The sequence below is a fragment of the Apus apus genome, chromosome 1 (assembly GCF_020740795.1).
Source record: "Apus apus isolate bApuApu2 chromosome 1, bApuApu2.pri.cur, whole genome shotgun sequence".
Taxonomy (NCBI): Eukaryota; Metazoa; Chordata; class Aves; order Apodiformes; family Apodidae; genus Apus; species Apus apus.
Window position 1 is genome coordinate 178713615 of NC_067282.1, and position 27802 is coordinate 178741416.

Sequence of the window (27802 nt, forward strand, 5' to 3'; positions counted from 1 at the left end):
CTCCTTTGTAAAATTTATTTAAATTCATTTAATGCTTTGTACATATGCTCAAGCAACACTGATGAAAAAATGTCATTCAAAGGCTTAACCTGGAATAACATGTATCTCAGTGAAATCCTCAGTCGTGTAATACAGTCCTCATTTACAAAACCCAAAAAAATTAATTGTGCATGTGAGTGAATGTAATAGGCCTGTGGCCTTCAATCTCTTCACAGTGGGAACAGCACACCTATTCTGCTACACAGTTGAATTCTTAAAGTTGCATGATGTTACTGAAGTCAAAGCCTTAATTTTTTCTACCATGGGTATCACTGGAGCTCTAGGTGGCAATTAAATAAAAACTTGGAAAAAAAGTGTTAACCTGTCAACAGATGTCATATTTCTTAGAGCATTGGCTAATTACAGTAGCAGACTATCAACTACAATGTCAGTATATAAATACTGAGTTAGTTTTTATACCATTCCTTATGTTGTTATGTACTACACAAAACCTTAGAAAAAAACTCCCCGAAAAAAAAAATCAAAGCTTTACTGCAAAAGAAATCTATGCAAGAAAATAGTGGGTTTAAGTATTAAAGAGATATGAAGCATTGCTTCTTCATATCTTGCTAAGGAGCAACAGCTGTACTTCATTTTAACTTGATGTGCTTCAGAACTCATATTCATGTAGGTATTTAATGATCCAAACATAATGGTCCTGGATAGTATAATTGCTTATATGAAGGCTCAACTTCATATGTAATCTTTTAAAAAAAGATACTTCAGTGGAAAACTTGCTTTGGTTCTAGTAATGAATAAGCTCTTTAACAGTGAAAATGCTTTGGAGAAGTTGGAGAGTATTGACCACAGATTTTGAGCACAGTTGGCAATTAATGCTATTCCTTCTTGATAGACTCCTGGTTTCTTCTTCCTTCACGGTACAGCCAATACAAGGAGAACAGGTAGAGTGCAAGACAAACCATCAAATCATAGTGGTAGAGTGTTGCAGCAAAAAAAGTAAAGCATAAGAAATAAAGTATTTTAAAAGCAATATGTTTTAAACCTGGAGACTCACTAGGTAACTTAAGGGATTCACTATTCTGATTAGAATTATCAGAAATGTGCTGGCTTTCCTTCTGAGAGTCATCAAGCCAACTCGGTGTTTTCCCTTCCGTTGTTAAATGGTCAGATCGAGCACCTGTCCCTCCAACTTCTTCAGTAGGCTTACTAATTAAAACCTCTGGCTTGGATGACTTGTCTTGTTTAAACTCTGCTTGATGGAAACATTGACCTGTATTCCTTCCTCTTCTGTCTCTAGAAATTGTTATGTCTGAAGTGGAAGGTACATGCTTTTTTTCAGCTTCAGGAGAGAGATTTTTATTAATACATGTCATTTCATTTGGTAGACTTAAATCATAACCTGACTCAGGAGCAGCCTTGTCAACAACTCTGAATTCAAATTGTCTATACAGATGTTCCATATCTCCTGTCACAGTAGACCCCTCAGAAGATGCCCCTAAAGAACTTTTGTAATGATAACTGGTCACAGCATTTGTACCAGAAGGTGGCATTTTTGTTTCAGCTTCAGCACTTAAATATGAAAGTGCACCAACATGGCTTTCTTCCCTACAGAGTGCTCCTTTTTCCTCACTGTACAGATGCTTCTGGGCACTCGGAGGATGTTTAGATACTTCTGAAAATAAACCCTGCTGCACATCTTCTTTCTTTCCTGTAGCAGAAAGCTTTGTAGCTTCTCCTACAGGTAGAATATTGCTGATGTCTGGTTGTGCTTTGGCACGTTTTTCCCTGCTATTGCACACAGACATCGTTTCTCCTTGCAGTGTTTCATGTACGTGTGCATTATAAATATCTAAAACTGATTTCTTTTCAAATTCAGTGTCATATAATACACCCACTGTGTTGAGTTGACAAAGAGCATAATGTGAACCATCATTTCTCCCTTCATGTGTATCAAACGCTGTTTCCTTTTCCTCTGTGGGCCTGTCACTTACTGCAGTCTCTCGAGGTAGCTTAGCAATTACTGCTTTTTCACTGGAAGACATTTTTTCTGAAGCACTTTCTGATGTTGTTTTAATTGTATAAGCTGTACCTGCCTCTGCTTCCTCTGTAATACCCTGCCTGGAGACAGAAGACTTTTCACAACTCTCTGCCTCCTGGCAGGTAAACAACCCTTTTGTGGAAGCCATAATCTGAGGCCCCGTGTTCCCCTCCACTCCCCACAGAACCTCACTACCCAGTACTTGCCACCTCTGCTCCACAGGGTCTGTGTTGCTTTCCTTTCCTGTCAGACTTCCTTTGTTTGTGTTGTCTGACTTTCCTCTGTCTTTTAACCTTCTGAATCCTCTGCGCTCCCACGTGTCTTCAACTCTCCTCTCATCCCCTGGAGAGGGTGCTGGGGGAGGCACCTGTGCAGGCCTGGGTGCCTGTTTGTTGCCTTCTGCTGGCAGAGGTCTTGTGCTCGATGCTTTGGTTCTGTGTTTTCTGTGTGACTTGAAAGGCTTGGGTACTTCCTCCTCACCGATTAGTGCTAAGTCGGCTACTTCAATTACTTTCTTTTCCTTCCCTCCATCACTGTTATAGTTCTTTCCTGACATTTCACCAACTCCTTTTTTTTGCATATACTGGCTTTTTGTGGAATCTATTGAGACATCACCATGTGCAAAAGTGTCGGCATATAAATCTCCTCTTAAATGTACCCGAACTTTGCTTTCAATCATCTTGATTTTTCCTTCATTTTTGTCAGCATCTGACAATGATGTATCCTGAGTTTGGTGAGACATTTGTGGCTCTGGAGCTGGATTAGCATTGTCATCCAGCGTCCCTGCTATGCATGCATTTAATTGCATGGATTCATCATGCTCTGGAGAAATGATTTTTGGTCTCGTTTCACAGGCCTCTTTTGAGTTATCAGTGGAATCCTCACTGATGAATAACCTCTCCATCATCTTACTTCCTGAGGCACTGTCTGTTTCACCTTTTGAAATATCTGCATGGCTCTCTTCTTGTCGGCTTGAGACAGTAGCCACAGTATCAACAGCCTCATTCTGCTTTGTCCCAGGAACATATTTTTCTGATAAAAGGCTTTCACTGGCACTAGTACATTCCAAAGACCACTCACCGCTGTTTACCAAGCCAGCAGTGACTTCCTTCCCTGATGACTGACTATTATAATCTCTTAGGGAATACTTAACTTTAGCTTTTAATTCTTCTCCTGTCTCTTGTGAAGTGTTTTCAGATGGGGAACTGATAGGCACAGGGTGCCTTAGCAAGTCACTGCTTCTTTCTATACAGGTTAGCTTTTTCTCCAATCTTTCCATTTCACTTGGAAAATTAACTGATTCTGTTGTGTATAAATTCCTTTCATCTCTGGAAGAAGTAGCTCTAGCTCCTGTGAAGTGCTGATTTAGCTGAAACAATAGAATAGAAAAGAATGATCAAAAAGGGCTTTTCAAAATTATGCCAAATAAAGGAGACAGGATTTTGTTATGGAAAGTTTTGGTTTTGGTAGAAAAGCTTTTACGGAAACGTGTTCAGAACCATTTGCAAAATTTGCATTGTACGTATTTTAACATAGGTAACGAGCTTTAGGGTGGTGCTGAGAGGAGTAGGAAATAAAATAGCATTCAGAACCCTCTCCCTTTATTCATGAGTTCAGTAAGCTGCTAGTGAATTTTATACAAATTAAATCTGAAGAGAATATTCCCTTAAAGGGAGGCTAATTCATTCTCTATACATTCAGCTCTAGGTTTGGAAAGAGGGAGGTGTGGGGTGAGGGGGGAGGACTGGTGCTTAAATGAGGACATGGATACAGTACATCAAAGCCTGGTAATGTACAGTATTGTCCAGTAAAACAAAGACGCATTTCACACTGACAAATACTGTGGGGATTATCTGTGCTTCATTTCTCTCAGGGACCATTTTACAGACTTCAAACCAGACTGTTTTTAGACAATCTGGTAAGACATGAGTTGGAAATGAGATTAGCGAAGTAAAAGGCCAGAAACTAATCACTCTCCCTCCTAGCTCCCAAATATCATATTGTATTATTCAGCTATGCCTGCTTGTCATTGCACACTCTTCTCACTTTAGCACAGTCACAGTGATAGCACTAGCTGATCAATTAGAGGCTAGCTTCTTGGGCACCCCTTTATACATTTGCACTTGCTGAAGATACCCCCATTACAGTTTCTCTTATTAATATGTTTTCTGCAAAGCCTCTGCAAACTATTAATAGTAAAACGTCACTCAAAGAAAAGTGAGGGAGCTAATGTCTCTGCAAATTCTGTTTTAATGACCCTCTGCCAACCAGTGCTCAAGTGTATTTGAGTTCTTCGGTGATGCCAACTGTCAGGATTTAACAGTGAGATGCCTGTGTTTTTTTCCCCTCCTCATAACTGACATTTGCATGATCTCAATAATTATATGCAAATCTTACAATTTCCCCTTCTTCTCACATAAGGCTCATGTTACTTGTCAACTGCACAGCTGTCTTGTGAGCCAATGCCTGTGTGTTTCAAAGATTTGGTTGTATTTCCATCTATTATAAGTCTTCATTGTTTAATTCATTAGAGAGCGCATACTGCAAATTAACATCTAAATTATAGCTCCCCCTTCATTTATTGTATGGACAACCCTGGCAATTGATAAACAAATGGTTATATTTGATCCTGCTTTTTGGAACAGGGTGGACTGAGAACAACAAGGGATTTTAGAGGTCCTCTTTTTTTATGTTTCAACACACAAAAAAAAAAGAAAAAAAAAAAAAGAGAGAGATGTTGACTTCCAGGCAGTGAAAGGTCCCACAATAGGCAACAATTTTCAACTTTCTTTTGTAGAAGACAAGCAAAATTTATATTCAAGTAAGAGGAATTTATTTTCTCTCTATTGATAAGGAAAAAAAAAATTGTCATTTTCCTCTCCTGTCTGATTCAGCATTCACATTTTCACAGGTGATAGCTATTATAATCTATGATTATGCATCTATGCACCCAAATGATATGAGCTGAGAACAGACACTGAGAATAATAGATTGCTGTACTCACCTCATTTATTGCCACTTTTTCTTTCATACTGAAAAATGCAAGCCAAACCACACACACCCATGGACACACACAAATCCAAATAGATTGAATGTTCACTGAGTGTAAAATTTATTATTAAAAATTTAATGTAAAATACTGATATAGGAAAATCTGCTAATATAAATGTATATTTATTTATTTTGCTCATATACCATGTTACATAGTCATCCTTTGAAAACCTCAACAGCAAACAGTACCATAAATATAAGAATTTTACCCAATATAAAATGTTTATTTAAGAATGTTCCCATCCTAGAGACTAGGAGGGAAGATTTTTGAAATGCTACTCCTTAATCCTTTCAATCTGTAATTTAGAGCCGCTGGTAAAGAAGTAAAAGGGAGAAGTCATTAACTGAAGACCAGAAAAAGTTGATACACTATATTGAAATCAAAGCATCTTCTATTGTTGAATCAGTTAGAGATTCAGTGAAAGTACAGAATAAGGCCTTACATTTATAAATTAGTACATCAGTCAGCTCTGTTAAAAGGGGACATTTCACCAGCTTTGAAGCATAAATGGATTCATATCGTTTAATACTGTAGATATAGTTGTATAACACTTACCAGTAATTCTAATTCTTTTTCATCATCTACATGATCATCCTGGTTATATTCTGCATTTTTATCTTTTGTATTTTCATTAGGTGGTTTGGTGTCTTTATCTTCTGCTTGTGAATACGTGATCTCTGGGATGTTTATGTCTGAAGAGTAACAAAACATACTTAAATAATTACTACGAGGTTGTTTGTTACACTATTTTTTAACTACATATGCAGCAAGGAAGAATTAATTAAATCAGCTGTTGTACCTGAAGTCCCTGAATTATTCCACATGTCATTGTCACAGGTTGCCAATATTTCTTCTTTGCTGTTAAAGAGAAAAGAAAAAACAAAACTTCCTTTGTTATTCTGCAAAATTATTGTTCTAATTCCTCTTAGACTCAGCTATAAAGACCACTAGTTAAGTACACAAAATTTTGAATGCCTTTTGAAATTCTAAAAAAAAAGCTTTATAATATGTAGCTTTTTTTGAGTGACCTGATATTAAGTCTTAATTAAAGAAAGAATTGGCCAAGAAAATGATGATGTGTTGACCTTCAGATTACATTGCAATACTGAAGGGTTTTCCCAGGCCTTTTCTGAGAAAGCAGCACAAAGGTGATTAGATGGGTCAGTGACAGGAGAGTGTAACTTTGGGGTCAGGAAAGGGTCTGGAAGGATATATGTGTTCAGAAGGCTGGGCCTCTCTCTTGCTTATATTTTTCAAGTATTTGTATGTATACAGAGATCCTGGAAAAAGACATCTTTGTTACCTGAAATAAATCAAAAGATTCTCCCTGCATGTATACATTATAATCCTGTTGCTAAGCTATGCCTGGCTGGCAGGAATGAATTCTGCTTCTCTGCAGCTAGTGCAATTGTTGCTGTTGCTTTGCTGACTGTGAAAATAAACAAACACCTCCAAGGAGATGATGAGTGCCTGCAGTCCTCATCAATATCAATGCACAGTGGTAGCAGTTTGAATTGCTTGCTTACAGGGATGTAACCTTTAGTGAAAAAGGGGAAAAAATGCAGAAAGCATGTCACTTACGTAAAATGTAAACTATTGCATCACTCCTAATGACATCTCCATGAGGAGCAATTTTTTTCTGTATGTCCTAATTTATACTTTTTTCAGCCAGCCGTCCACCTCTGTTACTGAAAATCTTTCATTTGAATTGATATAACATTAACTCTGCCACCTAAGTACTTAATTCAGGAGGATGCTAAATTTAAACTCTGATAAAAGAACCTAGACATCAGCTGTCACCAACTTCTTAAAATCCAGCCTCTATAGGAATTGCCAAACTAAAGCAGACAGAAGATCCTGCCAGGCTAGCATCTGATCCCTGACACTGGTCACCATCAGATACTTCAGGGGAAGATGTAAAGTTCTTGAAGGAAAAAATACTTGGAGTAATTTGCACTGGTCTATTCAATTTCTTCTTGGCCTTCTGTTGGTAGAACCTGTTCTTGAAGGACAAATTTAATGCTCTCTCAGCAGTTTTTTTTTCACTATTAATTGCAATAATGCTGAATATTCTTGCTACCCTTAAGAATATCATGTCACTCTTGAATTCTGGTACATGCACAGCTTCTTCATGTCTCTCACTCTCCTACTTAGACAGACTTTACCCTGCCAGCAGTTGCTATAAGCTGCATTTCATCCTGAAAAGACTGGCAGAGCCAGGCCCTTATTTCCAGTAGATCTGTAGGGTTTTCAGGTAAATAATTACTGCCTGTTATTTATGCATAATTATTACTGGCTTTTGTTTTGGCTTCGCTTTCTATTTTGTTGTTTGTTTGGGGGTTTTTTTGAGGGGGAGGTTGTTGGTTTGCTCTTTGTTTTTTTTACAGTTCAAATGCTTTGGTCTTTTGCATCTTTTTCAATCACCTGCTTCCATAATCCTAGACACTGGGCAGGTTGGGGCCTAACCATGAGACTGATGCATTAAAGGATTTAGGTTCTAATAGGGTGTCTGCAAAACCCGTGAATTAGGAGCCAAGACATGTGTAATGTATAAGCTGAGTCAGTCACCCCAAAATAATGATCCCAAAACCACACAGGCACAGCAGGAAACCTTCTACTGCTATCTAGCAGGGAAAAAATAAGAGTGTCTCAAAGCTTTTCTTAGAATGCTGCTGGCTACCTGCAGTATTCAGCCATGTGGATGCAACTCTCAGGATGCAAGGATGGCATTCTTTGCCTCTTGAAGGGGCTCTCATCTACTTGTTAAAGAAATTGAGTTTGACACATCTCTTTCTTTCAAGAAGCATTCCCAGAGGAAGGGGAGATGTTGATGCCCACATCTAACTTCATAGTGTCCTGGCAGCCAGAGCTCACATCCAAGATGCAGTGGTACATTCAGCTTCTATCAAACCCTGATGAGATTGAAAATCCCACTGCACACACATCCAAATAATACCAAAATTATCAGGATACAGACCATTTGAGGACAAACTGGATGGCAGATTTGCCTATTGCACTTGAAGTTGGATGCACAAGCAGGATCCTTCCTCTTTATCTTACTCTTCATTCCTTGGAAATAAGTGAAACTGGATTCTGTCTCCTGTTACCTATGTTCCCTATCCAGTGATAATTTGGGGGTTTGATTAAAAACTTTCCAGTGTAAAATATAAACACAGTCTTTGAGTAAGGATTCTAAGGAGGAGTACCTATTTTCTGAACCTTTAAATGAAGTATAAAGCTGCTTCAAGTTGAATGCTTATGGGCATATGCCAGAATTGGGTTTGCCTTACTTAACCTTAGTTTTCTAAGCACCTATACTCAGGCAGTCATATACATCATTCCTATCATCAGCAGTGAGAGATTAAGATTTCTGAAGGGAGACTTGTTCCCTCTGTCATGAACTTTACAAGTGAGATGTAGTGATGCATCTTTCAAAGGAGCTTTTCTGCCTCTGGAACAGACTGACCATAAAGGGAACTGTCCTGGTTTAAGCCAGGATTAAGCCAATTTTCCTTTTACTGATTTATTTTTTTTCCTTCAGTAAGCTTTCTTTTAACTGGTCACAGTGTCTTCTAGCTAAGGCTAATAAGAAAGGGATGTTTTTGTAACTGCTGGGTCTTCAAGGTTGCATCTTTACTCTGCCAGCTCAGACACTACAGGGAGATCTGTGACCCCCTCCATAGGAGGCTGAATTAGACAGACAGCAAACTTGGCCAGAGATATTCCATTCCATATATCTATGTAAGGTCAGAGGAAGGTCAGAGATCACAGAAGACAACTTCCTTCCTGCTTCTTCTTCCCTTCTCTTCCGTCCATGGCCGGTGTCCGGGGAGGACTCCGTTCATCCATCACCGTCGACCCCCAGGCTTGAGCTCTCCTGACCCTCATCACTCTCTGCTTTCTCCAGCAGTTCTGGGATTTTTTGGGACTGTTCAGAGGTCAGGAGATGCTGTGGGAGTTGCTGGGGGTGGGAGGAGGCAAGAGGCTTTTGCACATATCTGAACATATTTGTATATAATTGTATATATTTTCTTGTATCATTGGTGTTTAATTAAAGCTGTGTAGTTTAGTTTTCAATCCAGCCAAGTCTCTCTCTTTTTCTCTCTCTCCTTCCCTACCTGGGTGGGAGGGGGAGGGGATCAAGAGCATTGTTGTTGGACCTGAGTCAAATGGTGACAGGAACCTACAGTGACTGCCTTAGGCTGGAACCATAAGTTTTAGGTAACTGAAATTAATGAGTGAGTCTCACCTTGTAACTCTAAATTCAAACTGGAACATAGCCACTGAGTTTTGGCAGCTGGGACTGTAACACACAGTGTATGGCCTGTCTTCCTTTTGTTGTGATTAGAGATAAATTTATCCTTAACTCTTGTTCTAGTACCAACTGGAGCCCTGGTCAGCATATTTCTTTTCACAACTGCAACATAGGTAACAAATAGAATGATAATACAGCCCACAGCCTGGATCCACACTGCTAGGCTTGTAACATGACTTCTTGCATGTTGTACTGAATTTTATAAAGATTGCTGAATTATAGCCCATTATTTGTGGACACCTGTACTGAAAATACCTGAGTACAGGGAAAGTCAGTGTAACAGCTATTTTCCTTATCTTACTCCTGCATCAGAAACGTATGTCCTCATATAATTATTCTAGTGGGAAATCTAAAATCAATCTAAATTGACGATATTGGTACTGCAGTCTTTAAGGATCACAAGAAGCATAAAATAATAGTCAGTTAACATCACTACTTCAGTCTAAGTGAGAAGAAGATGCTGACACTAGAGGTGCATAAAACTACTGAACAATTCCAAACATATGTTTACACCCTGAAGACTTAAATACTTCCCAATAGCCAACAAAAAAATAGCCCCTTCATCAAACAGTGGCAATTGGAAGTGACCCAGGTGTACTGACAACAATGCAAGTTAGAAATCCATGGTATCAGCTGATGCAGTTCCCTCCATATTCATATACCTGTACAAGGTACCTGTTCACCTGCAGAAGCTCAGTTGCTTTTTTTCCTTCAGCTGAATGGGGCATATCTTCATAAAGTACACCAGGAACTGAAGAATTTCTACGAGCTTAAAAAAAAAACCCTTTTTTTCATATTATTCATTCCTGGTGGAATTATCATTCATTGGACTGAGTCATAAAAAGAAAGCAAGAATGAAAATAGGTTATCACTATAATTTTGCATTTAGAAAGAACAAATGGGAAGATCAGCAACTCGTTAGTAGGACTGAGAAGACTGAGAAGTTCATGGACATTATGCAAAGGAGTTCAGAAGTCCTAAAGTTACATGGAACTGGCATCCCAAATTGAGAAAATAGGTTAAACATGTGCCTTTAAGATGTGAGGAGTAGATCAACAATGTATAAATGATGAGGGGAAAAAAAAAGTAATTCATCAATAAAAAAAATTGCTTTGACTTCAGAAAAGGTTAGGTCATCAATTAAAAAAATTGCTTTGACTTCAGAAAGGGTTAGGATAAAGTAAGACTTTGGAATTAGCACTTTTAAGGTAAATTGGAAATTTTCTTGGAAGTGTGGTTTGATCAAGGTTTCAGATAATCTATATACAATCCTGCAATCAAAAACCTTCTAGATTTTTCTACCACGGTGCCAGCAGTGGGTCAGAATCTTATAGGAACAGGGATCTTACAGGGCATAACTGAAAGGAACAAAGATTTAGAAAATGCTATTATCTCATTGAGTCAGAGAGCAGAACTTGGTGTTTAAATAAACTCCAATTAAGAGCAGATAATCTCCAGCCCAAAATGCTGAGGGACCCAGTGGAGGAAGTCACACATTGGTTTTAAATGTTTGCTATTCAGTTCTATCAAATTGGTCTTGATACTGCTGTAACCGTATCAGAAGAGTAGGAAAAGTAGCATCTATATTTAGGAAAAAAGAAGTAGTGTTAGGGCAACTACAGTCCCAAGTGTCTTCAAAAAGTTTCCACAATAGATGTAGAACAAAACTTTAATGAGAGAATAAATACAGATAAATGAAAAATGACATAGAAATGCCAGACTTACCTGATAATATCTGCCTTTGATAAGATTACTGTATTTCCCTTGTCTAAAAATCAGTTATCTAATCTATCTGGACTTCATTAAAGCATTTGTTGTGCAGCCACATGGGAAATTTATTAATTAAACTGGAGAAGAGGGAGATTAGTACAAGAGATGGGCGGTGGGAGAGGGGCTCAGTGCCACGCGGGGCCCCGCGAGCTGGGCTGCGCGGAGCTGGCAAACGGTGCCAGGGAATTGGAGAGGACCGGTCGTGTGATCAGACTTACTCAGTCATGTTATTACAGACAAAGGCAGAAAAAGTCAAAGTTAAATTAAATCTGTGACACTTAGGAAGTTAGGAGACATCACCAACACAGAGGAGGATCGGAAGAAATGGGTGGCCTGGAGGATCAGAATAATAGATAAGGGATGAAATTCAAAATTGTCAAGTGCCATGTTATACATTGAGGGGCCAGAAAGACTTTGTGCCACAAACTGAGGGCTCAGAAATGTCAGAAGCAGATGAACTAGAAAAAGCTGAGTTTATTATTGTCAGAAAACATTTCCAAGCCATTGATGTGAGACAGCGATGGCAAAAAGACAGAGTTCTGCAGTAACGTGTTGGAGAAGGTATTCTCAGTAAAGAAACTTTTCCAAGAAATATTCATGCACCAGGCACTAGTAAGAACTCCTCTGGAACACTTGAATACGATGTTCAAGAAAGATTAATTGAAGTTGGAACAGGTGCAGAGAGGACTACAAGAAGACTGGCAGGATGAAAAAGCTGTATTAACCAAGGAGACAAGTTAACTATTTCTATTTTCAGCATAGCAAAACAGAGTCTGAAAGTAGAAATAAATATTCTCTGTTAACATAGCAAAGGGGTAAATATTGAGAAGGCAGAAGATATATTAAGCAGCAATACTCTGTTAATGTATTAATAGAAAAAGTTCACAAAAATATTTGTTGTGGAAACTTAAAATAAGACCTGTAAACATTAGAAAATTATATCCAGTAATTTTTCAGTGCAAGTACCAGTCACGAGAAACTGACGTCTCAGTATGGAAACATAAACATATTTTTCTGAAGAAGATTATATCATACATTTCCTATGGGACAAGATTTCACATGGTCCCATAGTCTCAGTCCAGCCCTATTTCAGCTTTTCCTATGCAGCTCTATGTCCTCAGAGTTGTGCTTTCAGGAGCACACATTTCACTGCAGAACAGCAGGTGCTTTGGTCTGGTCTGAAACATGTTTGGGACTACAGCCAGGGGCTACTAATCTCTTTTCAATGGGGTGAGGTTGTTATAGCTTGTTGTGGTTTTAATTCACACACCAATATTTGGCAGAAGTTTATGTCTGTATGTTTGTATAACCCACAGTGCTGTTCACATTGTTCTGTCTTATATCCACTTATGCTAGATCTTAATAATTAAATAACAAGATACTTATTATATGGAATGTATGACAAGGCTAAAATTGTTGGAGTACAAAGTATGAAAAAATGAAAATATACCTGTAAAACTCTTGAAATAATGCAAGCTGGAAAATGTTACACTATCTCATTTTTAAAAGAAAATTTGGAAATATACTCTTTAGTCTGAAATTTAGAGAGGTATGGGGATGTTAAGGTATTTAAATAAGATATTTATCAAATATTTAGTTAAAAATATGTAAGAAGGGAAAAAGTATTCCATACAATTTTATTTCAAAATCCAGATAGCCTTATACTCACGGATTCTTTTATGCTTCCGGTTTCAACTTCAAGGTCATTTCAAAATCAAAACACTCCTCTTTTACCTACCTTCTGAAAGATGCTGGCAAGATTGAAGTTGCTAACCAAATAGTAATTCTATTTTAATTCCTGTTCATTTTTTTAACCTAAGAGGAAACCTAGACAGCATCAGCCTTCAATACAACTAGTGATTTTGAACCCACTGCCAAAAATAGCCAGCGTTGCTGAAGGGTGATGCCATGGGGATGTAAAGAACGTATGAGATCCTTGAGAAGAAGTAGTTAAATGTGTCAGCAATGTTTTACTGAGAAGCAGAGGAGCAAAAAGTAAAACAGCACAGGTAAGTGCTCAGGTTTGAGAAGTCACTGGAGCTAAACAGGCATCCTGCATAGAGATCTTACCCCATGAAGCCCGAGAGAGAAGGGGCACATGGGGAGGGAAAGGCTGGTAGTTTACTTTGGTTGGTTTTGTACCATTAGCAGCAGATGTCATGTCAAAAGGAGGCAGGAAAATAAATAACTACATGTATTAAAAAAAAAACAAACCAAAGCAACAACAAAACTTATTCTTAAAATTTCATGTGCAAATTTGAAACGGAAAGCCTGTAGCAGGTTTGGAGGAGCTGGGTTAAAAGAACATTGGTAAGAAACTAAATAAAAGATTTTCCATGTGTAATTCTGAACTTCAGAAGTATTGTATGCCATGTCACTCAAAACACAAAAAAACCCAATACAAATAAATTTCTAAGGAAAACAGAATTTTTGAAAACAGTAGGAAAGGCTGTGTGTGTGTCAAGTTTTAAACAGAGCTTTAAAGTTCTATTAAATTGTTCATCAGACACAGCAGAGAAAGAATTCAACCCATTTTTTACTAGCATAATGCCCCTACTTATACTCCTCTTAAAATACCAATGGGACAAGGGAGAAAATATTAGCAAAACCAGTTCATGGAGAGAAGAAAATGCAAGGGAAAAAAACATGGTACTATAAAAAAAAGGTTTAAAACATAAGCTTAATTCTAGTTTCATTTTCACAGTGAGACTACCACTGAAGATACATCCCTCTCACCCCCTGGGATCTAGATCCAAATCATGTCCTGGCCTCTCTGTATGGCAACTCATGAAAGGGTTTTGGGATCCATCAAGGATCCTGGTGTAGATCTCCAAAGTGCAGACTTTCACTTATCTTGTGAATGGGTATCTGTAGTTAATTCTGTTCTGCCTTCCTCACTGAAAATATGAACAAAATATTTAACAAATAAACTCATTCCCCCCTCCATAAAGCTAAGACCAGAACTCACCATAGGGACAAGTCTCCTATCGATTTAAATTGGTGCCCATGTTATCAACTGTTGGAGTTTTAGTCTTACAATACAAGCACTCCATGATTTCCTATTACATGTGGTTCCAGCACCCTATAAATATTAATCTCAAGCCCTGGTGTTGCCAGAGAATTCACAGCTCAAGAATGGGAGGCACAACTTTGGCTTGAAGCCACCTTTGTACTTCCTGGGGCCTCACTTCACTGTGCCTCAGCACAGACCAGAACTGTCAGGTAGCAAGGAGACAAACAGGAGGCTGAGGATTTACCTGCCTGTGCACCAGCATAAGAGGGCATATATGTTATCGTTTGTATGGAGAATTTCTAACCTAGGAGACTGTGCCTGCTGGAGCTGTGTCAAACGGCCTCCCCACCAAGCAACAATTGACCTGTTAATTCTAGGTACTTGAAAATAGAGAGGCCACACAACGTTTCCAGCAGAGCCGCATGTGGTGGGGCATCTTTACGTGCAGCCACCTATGCATGGTTGTGGAGAGAAACCATTAACTAAGTGCTCAGCTCCCCAGGAGCAGACCAGTCCCACAGTCAGAGGCTCCAGTGCCCAGTAGCACCCAGCAGTGCTGGCCACACTGGAGACAGCCAGGCTGGTGGGCAACAGAATCCAGTTAATCCAGAGATCTCCCTGCAAATTGTACTTATCCAGGCCTTGAGTTCCCTCTGGCTATGGAAGGAAAAGAGGCTTGATAAAGTGAAGGAGCTAAATCGTTGTTATTGCAGGAACTGGTGCTTATTTCTGAATTGTTTACCTGCATATTTTGTCTAAAAGAAGGCAGAATATTATTTCTATGAACAGTATGCTCTCATTTGGAATTGACACTAATGAATGCAAGGCCCTTTCCCCCTCTTGTTTGTACCATCAAATTAATTAGCTCTATTGTGACATCAGTATTTTTCTCAAGCAGTTCAAGGCTTGAGCATTTTCCTTTCTTTTTGTAAAGGGCATCTTCAGTGCCCTTTATCTACCATAAGAATCATGCATCTCTTGTATTTTTCACAACTAATGCTGTTTATTATAAAAACTGATTGTGATGTGAAGATTGTTATACTGTGTGGCAAATTGCCCAAACAATTACTGTAAATGCATGAGCCATAAACTGTTACTGCCAAGGACACTGGTAGGTTAGCTCTTATAAAAGAAACAATTAGAGTCTGAGGTGAAAATAATAGAGATGAGATGACAATTATTGAAAAGGCAGAACATCCAGTTTAATGTTGTAAATACAGTTTGTGGATTGCAGTGATGGTTTTAAAGTGTTCGTGGCTTATTGAATGGAATACAATATTACATACTTTAGAATGGGACCATAATTATTATTCCTTTTTAATTGTGATGTCTGATGCATTTGTGAGCAGTTGTTGAGAACATCCTCACATTATACTGATTCTAGTTCTAAATTATCATCCTGCTCCAAGGGTTTTTTTTTTATTATTATTATTTTACTTTTTTTTAGCATTTTGTTGTTCAGGGTCTTTTCTGTACAAAGTATTTTCTCTTGAGGAACTTAGAGTGCTTAGAGGATTACAGCAATAATTATTTCAGTTTCAGCCTACACACTTCACTGCTTTAAATCATCATTAGAAGTTTCATCCCTCAGCAACTCCTGCTGAGACTGTCTCAAACTCATAGAAACAATTAGATAAGAATAGCTTATCTTTATAACAATTTGTGTGTAAAGGTATTGATAAGAATTTGCTAGAAAATGAAAGAATACATTTTTTGCTTAGGAATCGTCTAAATACAGAAGGTTTTTTTATATTTGCTAATGAATTTCAATCATTCAAACCAGATTTCCAGGGTGTGAAGATCAGGGTGCATAAAAAAAGATGTGCACCCTACCAAGAAGAAGTGTTGTGAATAGACTTCGGTAGATACAAAGAGAATACAATAAAAGTTACTTTACTGAGTGCACTGCTCTTTTAATATAGGACATAGGCATAAAACCCAATGAAATAAAATTCAAATACTAGACCCAAGGGAGAACACTAAACAACTGGACACAGAATTATGGCTGGTTAAGAAGGCAGAGGTGCTGAGCTCAGAAAATCAGAACTGGGAACAATCTGCCCAGGATCTGTGAGGGGAGGACCAAGTGAGCAGCAGAGCAAAGACGCAAGCAGTGAAAGGCAGGTGGTGTCAGCACTGCAGCATGTGTGAGCTCCGAAGTTCCAAATCCATTAGTAGGGGATGGGGGAGGGGGAGAGCAATAAAGTGACTTTGAAAGAAAGTTGCAAGAAAACAAGGTACTCAGCTCTACCAAGCTTTCAGGGAAATGCTCTGAGTTGTTTTCAGGCTTTTACCTACTGTTAAGAGAAGCTGATGTCAATGCTAGGTAGGGGCGTCACAGCTGTGCTGGAAAACGATGGCGCCAGACCGAAGTTCAGGGATATGTTGGGGAATAGAGATCAGGAGGTGGCTGGGCTGTGGGCCTGGGCAACTGGCTGCCTCCTCAGGCTGAAATAACTGCCCTCTACAAAAACCCAAGGCAGAGTCAAGGGAAATAGACCTTAGAGCAGAAACCAACACCTACACAAATTACAGACAGACCAAGCCACTGCAGAGAGTGGTGTGAGTGTGGCCTGGAGCATTGTCTGTTCTGACAGCAAAGCAGAGGGCGACTGCAGCTCAGTGATCATTGCTCCTCGGTTCTGGGCTCCTAATGCATGCACTCAAATTTCTACTTGCCACATGGCTTTGCTTGAAAATACGGCTAATTCCTACCTATGAGCATTTCAGCTTCAAGCTTCTAGTGGAGGTGTAATGTTGTGTGCCTGAACCATGACACGGCTATTGCATGTCTCATCATTGCCTTCTGCTTATGTGTTTAATCTTTTCAGGAGGCATTTAGAAAACAGAAGCACAACAGGAAAAATAGTTTAATTTAAACAATGCAAAGAATAATAATTTAAATTACGTTGTTAAATTCCAAACTGACCACAAAGGAAAAGATTCAGAAATTTAAGCAAAAACTGCAAAGAAAATCAACAGCCATAAATTAATAGCTGTGCAAACATCACACAGAAATTACTGAATAATATTTTAAAATATTATGCCATTAAAACTTATCTTATTAAAATGAAGCTGTACAGGAAATGAGAGCCCTTATTACAAATCTAGGCAAAACTGATTTTCTTACATGACCTTCAACTACCAGCAGTGTTAGAGAAGGCTCAATCTAGTTCCTAGTAAATAGGTGTCACCAAACAAACAGGACTGACACTAATTAGCTCCCTTGTTGATAGTCAGGACACAGACGACAGAGGCATGGAGGCGGAGTGACCCACTCATCACTGGAGCAGTGGGTGTGGGTATTTGAGCACTGGCCTGGCAATAGCGGTTGGCACCACAACTACCATTTTAAAACTGCATTCTGAATAGAAGACTGCATTATCAGGAGAACCAGCCTGATAACCTTTACAAGCATTGTGTACAAAAACAGAGCCTCAAAGAACCTCTACTTAAATATTTGAAATCTGAGGAAGAGAATATTATCTGTGGTATTTCCCCACCTTCAGGAAGTACCCCTCAGTCTTGGTCATCTCACCTAACAACAGGGTCTGGCACCAGAAGAGGAGAAAAGGTGGGCCTGCCAAAGGACAATAAAAGCCTGTTGATAGCTTCTAAACAAGGAGAAATTAGAAAGGAAATTTGGAAAGGAGAGTGGAAAAAAATGCTTAGAATAAGCAGTATATAGTATGATGATTAATACTATCAAGAGGGACAATTGATCAAGAGAGCAGCTGTAAGGGAATTTGAGTGTTTTTGCTGAAAAGATAATTCCCAGTAGGGTTCAGACAATGTTTGCAATAAACCTATTTTTATTAAGATTATTGGATTGGTTCTAACCAGGGGATTATATTTTCCAATTATTAATATTTTCATTTTTCAGCCTTAGTTTATGATTGAAGCAGGGACATATGTGGCACAGAACAAAATGCATTGGCCTGGTTTGGGATGAGAATAATCATAGCCTCAAAGCAAACAGAGTCCCAAGAAATTAGTCTTTATTTTCTAGCTCATTAAAAAAGACCTTGAGTTTTAATGGCAAAACATTTGTACATTTTTTTTTACAAATATACATGTATATCTGTCCATTTGAAGATTTTAGTTCCATACAGTCTGAGCCAGGAGCCCAACACCAATTCAGTGCCAGGCTCAAACCTTTAATATATCCCAGACTATGCCCAATTCTCATGACTACAGGTACAAAGACTGCAGAAAAAAACATGCATAATGACTCAGTTCTACCCCAAATTAAGCTACAGAAACTATGAGGAGGAAGATTACAACTTTTTTCAGAGTCTTTTATAGCTCTGTCAGGATTGTTGTTCTTTATTATGATATGCACAAAACAGTGTTGCAAAGAAAGCTGTTCAAAAATCTTTTTACACAGCTGTTTTGTATACAGATTGGTCAGAAAATTGCATAAATCTCTCAACAGAATGGGCTATTTGAGAAACAAGGAAATTCTTTAGGAAATACTTCGCTGGAGAAGGTCAGACCTGTTGACAACTCCATTGTGAAATACTAATTCAGCACCTTACTACTGGGATGCCTATCTCCAGGGACAGGCTACTGAAATAGGGCACAAGGTGAGTTAGGAGTCAAGTTTCCTAAGGGCTAAGCTTGACCTGGCACTTCTTAGGTTGATATTTGTCTGAAAGGCCCATAGTCAAATACCAAAACTGTGTTGTAGAAAGGAGTTAGAACCTCTCTGTTCTCTTACTTCTTTCTCCCACTGTTTTAAAAGATGGAAGGACAGTAAAACAAGTACCATCAACAGCTCTTGTACTTCTCAAAATTATACCTATTTTAGATACATCTGAGAGTAGAAAACCTTAGTCTGTGTGGCACCTGGTCTTTCTCTGGATCTCATGTGGAAAAAAACAGAGGAGCAGTTCCCAAGTGGCATGTCAGAAGAGAGTAATTTCCTAAAGGCTGACTGCAATATGCTGAGGCATGTATGCATGAAGGTACAGATGTCTTTGAGAGACTGTAGATAGATAGATGGCAGTCAGGTGAGATTAAGACACAGATATCTCCCCTAGGACAGAAAACAGAATAGGTGACCACAAAAAGCCTTATCCAGGCACTCTTCAGAGGGGACAATTGTGTTCTAAATCTTGGAAAGCAATTTTAAGTTCAGTAGGTATCTCAAGAGGACAAAATTCTCAGGTATTACCATGACAAGAAGAAACTTTCATTTTTTTTTAATTGTTGTTTTCACATTTGCTCTTACTAGCACACAGCAAGAATGCAGCTCTGTCATATGTATCAATATTTCTATCAAGAACACCTGAAATATAACCTAGTGCAGATTTACTAGGGTAGCTGGGGAGAAAGGCTGACAAGCTCCCCAAACCTCTATCACGTGAAGTGGTCCAGGCTTGAACATCTCGTGCTTCTTGTCTCGCAGCTATAAACATTATTGCAGGGACTATTGTGTATCAAAGAAAAATGTAAATGCAAATCCACTTGGTGCACCTAAATGCAAGGAAAGAAGAATTTCCAGCTTTACTTAGTTCACATTCACTTGTGTAGCTCAGAGCTCTTCAGTGCTTTTTAGGACTGCTATTAGTAACCAGCAGTAATAAATCTTTCAGTTTACTGTCAGAGTTTCAGCTGGTTCCATAGGTCAGGAGGAGAGTGAAGAGACAGTCAGAAAACCAAGCCCCCCATTATGCTTTGGCATATCAACTAACATTTTCTTGTGTGTCACTGGAGGCCTAGGGATCAAATAGCCACTTCTAACATGCTCCTGAGGTGTTTAGAAGTTCTTATCTTCTCCTTTGCACTAAGGCAGGCACTGCATTCAATTTACAAAGTATTTGTTTAGACCATTTTTTCTACCTTTTGTAACTGAGAAGATAATACACATTTGTTTTCTTAAAAATACGATGAGCAATGGTTTCTCTGGACTTACACTGTAGCTGAATCAATTGCTTCAATTTCAGAGCTGCAGAGCTGGGGCTGGATCACAGCTTAAAGTTCATAATCAGAATAAACAGCTCAAATGACACTGTTAGGGAATGCATTGATTAAATATGACTCCAGTGCTCTCAGTTAATGTTTCACTGACTTTAAACATCTTTTCAAAACTAGCATTTAGCCAAGTCAAGGTGAAGGCAATGGAACAATTTTTTTCCAACTGAACATTTATGATCTGCGATACCTGAACAGCGGACAGGAGACGGGTATTGAAATGATCATTAGCAGCCTGGTTCAATTTGCAAAACAGGTATCTCAGTAACAAAAGAGTCCCTAAACAACTGAACAGAGGAGTTGCTTTAGCAATATATTTCTATTTGTCTGAAGGTCCTTAATCAGTGGTCTGAGAGGGTGTAGAAATAAACTCTGGTTCTGTTAATATTAACATTCGAGGATAGTTTAACATACATAGAGTTCCACAAAGTTCAGTGAGACTCCTTATGTTCATTAAATTATTTATTGTGCCTACTGCAGGATCAAGCCAGCTCCTGCATTAAAGAGCTCTAAGAGTAAGTTGTAATAAAGTATTGACATATTTAAATAAACTGATGAAACTATAGTGAGTGCAAAAAAAATCTTACACATGTAAAGCCAAGCAATGCATATGTAATTACAAATACTAACTTATCATATGGTTGAGAAATGATACTCAGATTGCAAAACATCAGTTTTATATGGTTTTATGCAAACGAGCAAAAAAACTTCATAGCAACTATACTTCCTATACATTAGAGCACATATTTTTGTTCTGACACATTGATGAGAGCAGTTTCCAAGGGAGACCATGGAAATGAGCAAGAAACCACTGATACTGATAGGATCCAGAGTAACTATTATACTAATATTGCCATCAAAACAATGTGTTATTTTCATATGTTGTTACTTAAAATTTGAGAAGCTTATTTTAATATTCCTGGTGCAATATATGGCTGATATATGGCTAGCACAGTTCAGAATCACAAAAAGCAGAAATAAGACAGTTTTTCAGTCTGCTGGTATTCTCCTGTTAGGAGAACATAAGTATGGTTAACAGGGGTCTATTTGCTCTGTGCATACACTGTCCTCCATAACTTCCACCTATTTCTTCAGCATTTCTGTGATAGCATTCAAAACCTTCTGTCATTCACTTAAAAACCTATCCTTAAGGTCTTTAATATGTTTCCTAATTCAAATAGTAAGTATGCCAGGATCTTGAAATATTATTATGAGACAGATGGGAAAAAGACCGTTGACCATAGTTCCTGGCCAAGTAGGACTGTTACCTGTAGGACATTTTCAAGTGGTTTACCTTAACTTATTTTAAATTACTTTGGAGAGTAATGCTGCAGCACTTTCCTTAAAAGACAGATGGAGTCACTATTGAGAAGCATGTTTTAACACTCAGCCTCAGTTCTACAGCTTGTTTTTATCTTTCTTGTCTGAATAATCTGTTCTAGACCATCTTTAATCATCCTGTGTGTCTGATAATCATGGTCTTCAAGTACCTGGAGAAGGCTTACTTTAGTGCCAGAGCTTCCTCCTTCTACAGCTGGTAAAGAGTGGAGGCAGAGACCAGAAGTCAAGAGAAGGGCTGGGAATACTATGTCAGAATTAACAGGAGTGCTGCTTTTAGCTGGCTCCCTGTGAATGGATAGCTTCTCTAGCAGCTGCTCTCCTGGTAAAAACAGTGACTGCAGTCACTTCCTAATAATAGTAATAAACTTTAGACAAATCCCATATCTGTATGCTGATGAAGGTGTAACTTGTGACTTGAGGTGCCAGAAACAACCTTGAGATCAAATAGCAGTACACAAGGAAGATGTGTGTTTTAACACCTTTTCTGCTCTCTTTTTCTCTTTCGATTATGATGTGCAATAATCAAAAGAACAAGGATTAAAAAGGAATATAATTTAAATGCCATACTTTAAATGGACCAGCTAGGAATAATACAGTTGTTTCTCATACCAAAGTGTATGTGAAACTATATCCAAACATCTTCCTCAGAAGATATGATTTTTTAATTACATCATGGGTATGTGGGAAAGGCCAAGAGAAGCTGATTTATAGATTCATTTCTGGAGGCAGCCTGGGCACTGGTCTGCCCAGGGCACACCAAGCGCAGTGCAGTCCTGCCAAGCTGGACCTTCAGCACCTCGCTTCCTTTGCCTTCCCTCAGAAAAGGAGTGAAATAGCAGCTGAAGACAGGACAGTACTCATTAACAGAAGACATTTTCTCACTGGAATTGCTTTAAGGGCAGTCAGTGTTTATGCTGCTGAGGTTGACACTGGCTCAAAGTCCTGAGGTTTTTAATAGCTTCCTTCTCATGGCACATTATACACAGAGCAGGTCTCATATGAGACATAGCCCTATTTTGTTCTGTTTCAAAGTGGCATCATGGAGGGAATTGATGTACCACCATTCAAAGAAAGGTACAGTCTAGTAATTATGAAAAAAAGGACCAAATCACTTCAGGGTGATCACTACACCTGTGGGTTCAGACGGTAAGACAGTGATAACTAACAATTATGCCAAAAATACTAGTCTTCCCCTTCCTTGTTAGAGGACAGGAGTCTAAATATACATTTTATCCTTTTGCAAAACATTTCTCATGCTTATCAGCCATTTTCCTTGTGCACTTGCTCCTGCTGCTCTCTTGACAGATGGTAAACCAGGACCAAGCACAGAAGTGGGGCGCAGCCTCACCAGTGACAGGGAAAATAGTTTGCAGGTTGTTATCACTGCACCGTCCAGCATGATCTGCAGGAGTTTGCCTCATGCAACACACAGCCAGTCCCTGTCTGATCAGATTGATGCAGGAGCCTGGGATCCACAACCAAATCATGTGGTCCAAACCTGAGGACCAGGAGAAATTTGTGTTCAGAATCACTATCCATGTCCCAACAGCAAGAGAGTATAATGAAAAGAGTGGAGTTGGTGCAATTAATTGTCTAGATGTGCATATACATGAAAGAAATCAGGGTTGTTTACTGACAGAAGCCATCTCTTTCCCAGTGACAGCCTTAAAATTTTAGGAACCTATTTTTTTTCCCCAAAGTGCCTATGGATCCTTTCAAGATTTTTGAAAAATATAAAAACTGTTAAAATTTATGTTGGAAAGAATTTTAGCTTAGAAAAATACAGTAAGAAGCAAATATTCCATTAAACTTTAGAAGACTATTTGTTCATTCCCAGATAGAGAAACAAATGCAAATGAAATGTAATGAATATGCAGGATTTTAAATCACGTGGGTTTGAACATCCAAATCTAGGCAGTTTTCAGCATTATTAATTCCATACAACTTAGCTTTTCATTCTATTTTTTTTTTGGGTGCAACTTCTGAGGGTGAAGTCCATTTTTATTTTATTTCTTAATAATGTTGTCAGAAGCAACTCCATTGCCCTCATTCACACAGCTTTGTTCCGGCTCATATTCTGAAGGGAAACACAATACAGTCATTCTGTGTTTCCTCAGTAACTTCCTCTGAAGGTATGTATTATTCCTTTCACTTAACTAACACAACTAATCCTCACTAATGACATTTAATGAGCCACACAAGTATGCCCTAGAGTGGATCAGACTCCGCTTAAAAACGTAATTCTTCAGCAGTCCTGTTTTTTAACTGAAGTGTTAAATTGCACATTTTAAGATACAGTATAATTACCTCAGAGCAAAATTAAAAGAAAAAAAAAAGTTAGAATAGGTTTCCAAATTTGAAATAAGGGCCTAGAGAAGTGTCCAGTTAAAATATCCTTCTATTCAAATTGCTATAAAGAAATATTTAATTTAAGATGTACAGCCCATGGCATGGATATCAGTAGTCTTTATCTGCATGTTTATTGTGTGAACTGTAGGTGAAATAGTTATTACTTCTGTGTATCTCTTTGCATCGATGCAGCTCCTAAGACAAGCTAGTTACGGTCCAGGATCCCCCCCTTTGCTAAATGTCCTATGAACACCCAGCACAGCACATATAAATGCTACAGAGCTTATCATTTGAATATAAAACAACAGGCAAGAGAGAGACGGGCTGGTGGAGGAGGGCAGGGTAACAGGCAGCACTGTTCAATGTGAGGCAAAGGAGTCATAGCGCACCCGCAGCCTCACTTTGCCCATTTTGGGGGGGTTGTTTTTCTTGCGCTTTTTTCTAGACATCAAAGCAAAGGAGTTTTAATGAGGGTCTGAAGGAGAATAATGAGGTACTTCTGCAGATGTCTGCAGGGTGTTCCTCCCAACTCAAAGGGGCAACATGTACAAAGACACTTTGAAAAACAAGTGAGCAATGGAGGTTGGCATCTTAGTTCTTTTGAAACGAAAGGTCCTGATGCTGACCTCATTTACACTGGTGAAAGCTGTAACTCCTGTGAAGTCAGTGAAGTCCCTGTAGCATAAAATCGATCCTGGATTACAATCTGCCAGAAATGCCTTTCAGAAGCCTTGGTGACCACTGAAACCACATTCCAAAAGTACTTTCAGCTCATTTTTGTATTTACCATAGGGCTTCTTTACATCCTTCTCCCACTAGAGAGGGTCTTGAAAGTGCCCATTAGTTAACTGTTTGCCAAAAGTGTGTAACAGATCTTAATATAAACAAGAATCTGACCACTTTGGTTTTAATATTACAAACATACGTGTGTAGGTGTATATATGAGCAAATATGTACATAAACATATATACACACACACATACGTACACACACAGACACACAAATATATGTATACTGATTCCTCTGCAGCCTGATATGGAGGAAGATAACTTCACTCTCTGATTAGAGACAAGGTAATTTTATATTAAGGGCTTGACTTGTTATCTCCTTTCCCATTTTTTAAAATACCTCTCTGTCTGAGTCACATATTATGCACTTAGTATACACACGTAAAGAGGATGTCCCAGAAGAAATGCTACAACAGCTTATGCTAGCACTAGGTATGTCACAGGAGACTTCAGGAAATTAAACTCTTAGGAGTTATTCGACCTCAGATGACCAATTTTATCTAAATTTGCAGGTCAGTCCTGAAAGCATCTTGAAGCCCAGGGCTCACCAAATTAAGACTCAGCTCTCCGCATCCATCATCTGCTCCATGTGGGCTACCTGAACTCAGGCTGAAATCACACTGCTTGCATATGCATGTGGTATCTGATAACACAGCTATTCTGAAGGGGACCCCAGGCTATCTTATGTACCCAGAATGGGTCGTGTGACACTTCTTAAAGGACAGATACAATGAACAGAACCAGGCAGAAATGTCAGGATCTGACCACATGGGATGTGAAGGTATTGCTCCATGTACTCTGCTGTACCGAGACGTTTCCCCATGATAGCATCATCGTGGTAGCCCCAGAGCTGGCCCAAGGGACACTTACCAGGAGTGCTTTGTGGACTGGCTACATGTTGGGTCTCAGGTTAGTCCCAGGGCTGCTCCTATGCCATGGTGTTGAGGAGGCACTAAGCCATGTTGCATGCCTCTCCACACAGGGCTGATGATGTGTCACTGGGGCTGACAGAGGCTCTCAGCACTGAGAGTCTGCATTTTGGGAAGGGAACTTCTGTACGGGGGAAGATCTGGCTGTCTCCCTTCTTGCACTCCCATCACTACTGTAGTTTTGTTCCCCCTTCCTCACCCATTCAGGCCCATGGAAAAGCACAAGGGATATTCAACAGCACTGCCTTACTTGGAAAGTGGATAGGAACTAGAAAATCAGCATTAATTCAGTTCTGGGATCTAAGTGTTGCAAAGCATGCTGTAGGTTCTGCAGAACTCCAAGTGATTTACAGCAAATTTGGTGAGCAAAAAGATGAGAATTAGATTTCTGTGGGCAACATTGTTTTGCCTACAGAAAGGAGTCAAAAACAGAGGAGGAAGCCAAAAGTTACTATTTCTGGGTGTCTCTCTCTATGTGGGTTAAGTTGTAAGTTAAGCACTGCCACTTTATTCTAGAACTAATATAGTACTTGCATCTATTTAATTAGAATAATATATATAAGATAAATTCTATATATCTTTTTTTATTTGATATATTCCCAATTCTGCCTTTATAAATCATTCATTTCACTATTTGTGAAACAGAAAAGTCAACCAGTAGCAGGAAAAAGGAATTATTACCCCAATAGACCACTTGCAGAATAGCCCAATCACTTGCAGAAAAGTTTGTACCAGCTATTCTAATTGCAATAGGATCCTTCCCTAAGTTATCATCTTCCTGAACACCAGTGCCATTTCTGTTTTAATAATTGCATGTGGAGAATAAAATATTAAATAAATAATGTGATAATCCAGGATTTGTTTTGCTTTGATTTTTTTTTTTTTTTTTAACTTATCAAGTCAGTGGATGTAAAGTGTTTTAACTGTACAGCTCCCTTAGTCTGGAACAAAGCTCTCACTGACGGCAGCTCAATTTATACCCTACAGAAATCAAAATTGGTACATGACTTATAAATTACAGACCCTTACACTACTTTTTAAATCAGTGACATGCATGCTCTATATTAAAACTTTGATCCCAACCAATCTCTCTGCAGAAAACCACTGACTGATATATACAAGGGCTTTACTGAAAACAAGTCTTGGTCTAACTTATCATTGAAAAAAACAACAAACAACAGAAAAACACAGCATGGGCAGTCTTAGCTCCAGAAAGAATGATTGGAAAGTTAGCATTAGTAAACTATATTGTGAATTACCAAAAGCTAAGTTGTAACCTCACCTGCTTTGTGTTGTCTTTAAGCAGCCTTTAAGATGTCTATCAGTAACCTCTTTCTGTTGTTTATTATCCACCTTGGGCGCAGTTTCTTTCTTGCGACAAATCAGTGTGTAGTTTTCGTCATTGTTGTTTGCCCAGAAGGTACCAACCGATGTTTCATAGCGTATACAGAACTCCACCTTAGCTCCATCTTTCTGGTAAGGAGGCATCAGAGAAATCCTAAAGCAGAACTGATCGGTTTCACTACCACAAGAATTAGGCATGAACTCTGCGAGGATATCACAAAAACTGAGCCAGTTATTCAGTGTCATTCGAACATACACCCTTTTTTCAAAGGATACATTGAGGACTCGTATAATGCCGTTCATACAGGTAATCCCAGGCAGGAATAGGACAGACTCCAACAATACTTTCTGCTCTCGCACTTTATGTAAAAGTTCTTCCTGTGAAGCAGGTAACGTAAACAGTTGAGAGAAATAAAATTCCTCCTGAGGGAAAACGTCATCATCAATGTCATTATTGTGTCCTGTATTTGGAATATCCCACATATCGAACTCTTTAACAGACACAAGATCAAACCCAAATGCATCAGCAAATGAAACTTTTCTTCTGGTGGTGGTTGGGGTATCTGCCTCATCTTCCTCTGAAGAAACAGAACGCCGCCGTCGGGGAAGCGGAGAGAAACGATGTTTAATGGTAGGTTTAAAATCTTCGTCCTCTGAAGAGAAATCATTTACAGGGGGGACTTGTAACAAGTTCGCACTGCTACCCTGACTAGGTCCTTGAAAAGACTCCATTGGGCTCTCTGATATCAACTGAAAGAGAACTGTACAACTAGTAGCAGCTGATATTTGAGACACTGTGATTTAAAACAAGGATTAATGTTACAGTTGACATTGCAAAAATGAGTCAGGCATATTAATAGATGCTATGGTGTGTGAGCTATGTTGGC

The 27802-nt window shown here is 38.8% G+C and overlaps 1 protein-coding gene across 1 annotated transcript; it reads right to left on the reverse strand.

Annotated features, from left to right (window-relative positions):
- Nucleotide 1: 1 nt before the first annotated feature.
- Nucleotides 2-27671, reverse strand: PPP1R3A (protein phosphatase 1 regulatory subunit 3A). The gene is made up of 4 exons (XM_051622860.1): nt 26854-27671; nt 5890-5948; nt 5646-5782; nt 2-3407 (listed from the first exon to the last, which is right to left on the reverse strand). Exons 1-4 carry the CDS (start codon nt 27645-27647, stop codon nt 876-878), a joined length of 3522 nt encoding a protein of 1173 aa, XP_051478820.1. The 5' UTR covers nt 27648-27671; the 3' UTR covers nt 2-875.
- Between the last annotated feature and the right edge of the window lie 131 nt (nt 27672-27802).